Genomic DNA, 6,377 nt, shown 5'->3' with positions numbered 1-6,377 from the left:
GAAGCGGCATGGCCCGGCTGACGGGGAAATTCTGGGAGAGTTAACATCTCTCCCCAGCTCCCCAACTACCGCCACCCCTCCTCCGCCAACAAGCCTTTAACCGTCATTACTTGGTCCCACTTTTCAACCTTTGGTCCTTGTTGGCCAATTCAGGGCTAGAATAACCTTTAAATATAAAGAGGGAAAACCCAATCCGGGTATTTCCCGAATCAATAGCTGCAGTTTAGGGGGTTACTCATTACTGGAGATGGGGAAAAGCTTCTCTAACCCTCCGCCATCAAACTAATCGACTCAAAGAGATGGGCGCAAATGCTGGACGCTGCCGAGGTTAATTCCTCTGGAGCCTTAGGTGGGGGAGCCCGCCCCAACAGCAAACCTCTAAAGGTAGGAGGCGTGGCTGGAGGCCCCACCCGTACTCTCCCGAGGGGAGGGTGGGGTCAGTGCACGCGTGGCCGATGGCTTCAGCAGCCCTTCGGGGTGCGGAGTCTGGGGGGCGAATTCTGTCCAGTGCCGTGCCTTTCAGCAAGGGCGCGGCGGCAGATCCAGTAGTCTGGGAGAGGGGTGGCCCGCCCCACGTGCACAAACCCCGATTTAACTGAAAGCTTTGAGCCGGTGAGGATCCCTGCTCAGGGTTGAGACGAGTGGCTTCCTGGCGCACCCCAACGCCCGAGCGCCCCGGGCAGGGAGTCCCTCACTCCGGAGGGTCCCGGGGGCAGCAGGCGCGGGGCTCCCTGTTGCCATGGTAACCCCACGCGCCTGGCGGAGACGGCGCTCGCCGCGGGGCTCCACCGCTCCCGGAAGTGACGTGTTTCACCTGCCGAGCGAGGGCGGGGTGCGACCGGGCTGCGAGGTGCCGCCGCCGCCAGCAACCAGTCCGGAGCGCGCGAGGCGCCGGGTGACTGAGACCCCGGTGAGAGCCGCCTACCTGCAGTCGTCGCCCACGGCCGGGCCGCCAGCATGGCGCTTCTGCTGCGCGTCGTGCTCCTGTGCGGAGTCGCTGGTGAGTGGGGGACAATTCGGTCCCTCGGGTCAGCCCGGGGGTGCTCGCTGCCTGCGGCCACCCGGGAACAATGAAGCGTGGGGGAGGGGGCGGGCGCTTTTGGGGGGCGCTGCGGCAGTGGCGGCGGTGCGCGCGGAATTGGGCTTGGGTGATTTTGCGCGGCCGGGCTGTGGAGCCGCTGGGAAGGGAGTCCCGCAGGGTGCCCAGCGGGCACTGGAGCGGGGGACGGAGTCTCAGGATAAGGGGCGGCGGTGCAAGGGCTCCTCGGGCGCGAGTGGGTGGGCGCGGCGTGCCGGGTGCGCCTGGCGTCTCTCCCAGACTATTCTTTGCCGCGGATGCAGGCTTTGCTTTATTTGCTCTTGCCCTCTCCGTTGTTAGCCGCCGTGTCGTCTCCGTCCAGGGTTACCCGATTTCAAAGCCTTGGGCGGCCAGTTTTCAGCTGTCGAGCAGTCCAGGCGGGGAGGCTGAATTACAAAACGCCATGATTAAATGGACACTGAGCCTTTCAGCGCCTCAAATCGTCCAGGCTACCTCTAGGAAAGAGGCGCTGAACGAACTGTAGCCTTCTTGGTCACAGAAGAGGCGAGCCCAGGCACGAGCTGTTAACTAGACGGTAACTCGATGAAGTAGACCGTGGAAAATCAAAAAGTAGGTTCCTGCAAAAATGCAGTATTGATTTCTGCAGTCCCTGGGGAAAGTGCAGAGGCTAAATTAGTAACCTCAGTTTTGAGTTTATAATGATTTGATTCATTTTGGTGATAAGATAGGATGACTTGTACAGGGTAATTCTGAAAGGATTCGCCAAGTATATGTTCGACTGCTCCTTTCTCGGGAGGGAAAAAAAGGCATTTAAAAAATGCATGGACCTTTAGAAGGCATACTCATTTGACACTTAAAAAAACTGATCTGTTTCCATGTGAGTGTTTTAACCAGCTGATCTTTGTTTTGTCGAAGTAAGCACTTGTCTCATTAGGGAATCAAAAGATTCATTAACAACACCCCCGCACCCCCCTCCCCCCCACATACACACACAAAATCCATTAAGTGGGACTCTAAGAGGCACACTTCGTGTAGCCTCCGGAAGGATGATTTTTTTTAAGCGCTGTAAAGCGAGATCGAGTGGCCCTTTCTATTGGGATGGCTCTTTGCTTCCGGTTGAAATGTTAATTCTATTGTTGGATTCCACAGCGTGAGCATTACTCATGGGATCAACATTCTATTAACAAGTCTAATCTTTGATCTGAGTCTATTGCATTACCTCCACCTTTTTAATACGTGTTATTTAGACTTGGCTGAAATTCCCAAAGTAAAGCTTCCAGAAAAGATGAAGGGTTAATAACCATTTTACATGATACATTCCCACGTTTTTTTGATCAAGGGCTGAAATGAAGTAGAAATTGAGAACATTGTCATTGCTATGAAAAAAAAAAGTTTTAGGCTACATCTAAAGCAGAGAAGTGGAAAAACATAAACCATGTTGAGGATTTTTTTTTTTCAGGTATATCAGGATAATTGGATTTCATTTTTTTCTGGATACCTCACTTTGATAGGCACAATCTCAACCTAAGATATTTTGATACATACAGAGTCATTCTCATAAACTACACTAGGGTACGGTGAACATCTTTTTAAAGGACTGTTCTCTTCAACTAAGGAAGGCAACTATGTTTAATTTTCCAGCACAGGAAACAACTGAGAAACTAGTTGATACAGCTTTGAGTATTTCTTCAGAGGCTTCTTGACTCTTTAGAAATTCATTACCATGAACTCAATTTGAGTAGTAACATGATTGGATTCTATGATTGGCAAAACAACATGGAGGCTTACGTATTTAAAAAATGCAGTGCTGTCAATGGTAGATCTTTCTCTAGATATGTCTCTATGTGGGTTGTAGAGTTTTGTGGTGTACTATGGTTGCTGATGGAGCTCTTTAATGCATTTTTATTGTCTACCTAGTAGCAAGTCACTAGTAGTAGTGACAGCAGTGGTAGAGCAGTAGCAACAGTAGTAAAAAAGTAAAGCCTTGGCTAAGCAGTTATTAAATGCCAGGCACTGTTCTAAGGGCTTTACTCATTTAATGTACCTAGCATCCCTAGGTATCGTCTCTGCTGTACAAGTGGGGAAATAAAGGCACGGAGTGGTTGTGTAACTTAATTGCCAAGGCCACAAATTTCTTCCAGAATCTTTGCACTTATTGCTATGCTGTTCTGCCCCTAGAACAGCCACTTTCCCCTTTGATTACCTCTAATTGACATCCTTAATTTGTATCATTGGTTATCTGTCATTTATTGAGAATCTTTTATTGTTTTAACTGTGTGCCAAATGCTGAAGGCTTTTAATATTACCCTTTAATATCTTGATCTTAGTTGAATGTTTCCAGGCGCTCTGAGAACGCCAGGATTCAGGGCAACACTGGAGTTGTAAGCTAAAGTGGTCCAAGACCCAGCAGCATCCACCTGTGGGTCTTGTTAAAGTTTAGGGTGCTGCTCCTTTTCACACTGCCAACATGAGTGAAACTTAAAAAGTACTGGCCAGTGATCCTGCTCTTCCAACCATTTGTTAGCCGTTTAATGGAGGCAGGTTCCTATCCTCTCTGTGTTCCTCGGTTGCTTTATGTGTCAAGAATGGGGATCCCACTATATCAGTAGACATAATGGGAAATGTTTATTGTTTTGCTTTACCTGGACTATTCTCTATATTTAAAAAAAATGCAGGCTATTAGATGTGAACTTTATCCCCTCCATACGCCTCTCTTAATTACATTCCTGTCACTATACTACCATCAGAGCAAAAGTTGCTTCTTCAAGACAAACCACCCTACATTGGCTCCATATCTTATCTGTTTTGCCGTTTCCATAAAATTACCCAATACATCTCATTGCACTAGGTCAGAGGGCAGGGGCATCACCTGTGTTCATTGTTACAGTCAGTCCCAGTGTTAGCTTATAGCACCTGGCAGATAGCAAGCATTCAGCAAATGTGTCACTGAACGTTTTCAGCCTCTTTGCCACTAGGACTATGTGTGTGTTACGGCTGTCAGTTCCATCTCTCTCTCCCTCCTCATCCAAAAAAGGTTATCCACTAGTGATTATTCATTCCATTAATGTTGGGCTAAAGAAGTTAAGCTTATGCTTTGTCTGTGACCACATGATTCTGTCCTACCTCCCTGCTTCAGTTGTCAAAGGTATCAGTAACCACATGCCAAATCCATGTATTTTTTCAGAGCTCCTTGATACCTTTTTTGGTTCTTTCCTGCTCTGTTAACCTACTCTCCACTACCTTCTACAGTAGTTTCCTTAAATGTTGGCCTACCCTGGGATTTGGCCCGTAGCTCTCTTCTCAATCTGTCTTAAACCTGGGCGACATCATCTATCCATCGCTGTATCCTCCAAGTAGTTGCTAATACTTAAAAATGTTGCCAGCTCACCTCTCCTTTGGATTCTGGGCCACGATTTCCAGCCGCCAACATTCCACTTCCACCTGAATGCACTTGAGTACCTCCGGCCCTGCAGGTCCTCAGCTGAACTTACCATTAATTAATTGATTAAATGATCTAGTCTTTCAAATATTGTTGGCTGTGCTAGATGTTCCTACAGTAGTACAGGATTTTTGCAAGATGCAAAAGATTTGATAGACTATTCCCAGTAGATGGAGATCTGAAGGGGTATGGTGCATCTTGGGAGTTGAGAAGTTCAGCACGTATGAATTATCTAACGAGTGCTTCTCAAACTTTTGATGTGCTCTTGTGTCGTTACAAGAAAGTATGACGTGGAGCTTGAGGTTTTGCATTTTAACAGGTTCCACATGATGTCACTACTGTTTACACTAGACGTAAAGATTGTGCCAGGAGCTTAGGAGACAATCGCTGTCAGGTTATGTGTTGTCAAGGCCCCCACCCCAGCAGTGGCACTAAGAAGCTTGCAGAGGTGGTTACAGGAGTGAGGTTGTACATTGACATTTGTTCTCTCGAATGGGGCAGCTCTTGGCAGCAGTTCTGGAACCAACAGATCTAACGCAGGAAGCCAGCTGGGATGACCTGGGCATAAGCAGTCCCTGTTGAAACACAGCCAAATGGCACTGGGCTCCCCCTTTCATCTGGAAGGTTGTTTTGAGGGAAAAGCAGTGGAATCTGGTATCTGGTTGACTGAATGAGAGGCAAGAAGTTGGAGGGAAGTGATACGATTTCTGGCTTGCTTGGATGGTGGGTGACATCAGGAATCTACAGGAAATAAAGAAAAGAGAAGCAAGTTTTAGGGAGATGACAGTGGGCTTAGGTTTGGCCAGGTTGTATTTGTGGTGCCTGAGAGGAACGGAAGTAAAAGATAGATGTCCAGTAGGAAGTTGGTAAGTGAAGGATTAGATCTCAGGAGAGAGGGAAAGATGGGTGATGCAGAATTGCGAATGACTGCTGATAGGTGGCAGCTGTGTAAGGTTACCAGGAAAAGCAGGCAGGACTAGAAGAGAAGGTGAAATGTGATGCTGGGGAACTTCACCCTCTAACAAGGAGGCAGGAGGTGAGGAACCTGGGAACTAAAGAGTGATAAGGAATGCAGGAGAACCAGAAGATGAAGGTGTCCCAGAAACTGATGATGAAACGAGGCCAATGGGTGTTACATTAGGAGGTTATTGAGATCATTCAAGTAGTTATCGATTCTAGAGGGAGGACAGTTTCTGTACTGGGAATAAAGCTAGATTTTAATAGACTGAGTGGGCGTCAGGTAAGTAGAGAATAAGATATGACTTTGCACTTGCGGTTGGTTTAATAGTGCATGTTGCACATATGGCCTTAATTCCAAGGGGGCAGAGTCCATGGGAGAAGCCGGCAGATAACTAACTTCTAGCTACCCAGACTTAGAACCGTGTTCACGTGATCATTCTTTCATAAAACAGTGTGTTCCTCTTTACACTCATTCCTGGACTTAACCTTCAAAGCTTCTCAAGGATATCACTCTCCTATCCCATCCCTTACCTTAGGATCCCATCAACTGTAACAAAGCTGAAGTACCCCTCATGTGCCTTCGGCCCTTCTGCCCCTCCTTCAGTGCGGCCTGGCCTCTCCTTTTCTCCACTGGATTTCTTGAAGGAGTTGCCGGCATTTGCTGACTCCATTATTTTCCTTCATTTCCAGGAATTTTTCTTCCTTTACAGTCTGAGACCCTCCCTCCTCTACTCCTGTGAAACTGCAGTGGCCACTGTGGCTGCATCCAGTGGACACGTTGCACCTTCAGCCTCTTAGCCCAGCCCTTTCGGCGAGAATGGCTCTGTTGATTAGCCTCTTTTCCCCTTGAGCTATTCCTCATTTTTCTTTGCGGGCCCACGTTCTCTGTGTGCTGTAAATGTCAGTTTCTGGATTCAGTTACCATTTATGTCCTTACAG

The 6,377-nt window shown here is 47.8% G+C and overlaps 1 protein-coding gene across 3 annotated transcripts in view; it reads left to right on the top strand.

Annotated features, from left to right (window-relative positions):
- The first annotated feature begins 300 nt into the window (after positions 1 to 300).
- The window catches only part of CXADR (CXADR cell adhesion molecule), a 57,933-nt gene continuing 51,856 nt past the window's right edge, over positions 301 to 6,377 (top strand). The window contains exon 1 of one of the 3 annotated variants that reach the window (XM_074361323.1): positions 301 to 1,000. In XM_074361323.1, coding sequence (XP_074217424.1) covers positions 958 to 1,000 — 43 coding nt within the window. In that variant the 5' untranslated portion in view covers positions 301 to 957. The remainder of the gene's footprint in view (positions 1,001 to 6,377) is intronic. The other 2 variants (XM_074361328.1, XM_074361322.1) reach the window with 2 other exon arrangements.

Source organism: Camelus bactrianus, chromosome 1 (assembly GCF_048773025.1).
Source record: "Camelus bactrianus isolate YW-2024 breed Bactrian camel chromosome 1, ASM4877302v1, whole genome shotgun sequence".
Classification (NCBI taxonomy): Eukaryota; Metazoa; Chordata; class Mammalia; order Artiodactyla; family Camelidae; genus Camelus; species Camelus bactrianus.
This window is presented reverse-complemented; position numbering and strand designations above follow the sequence as displayed.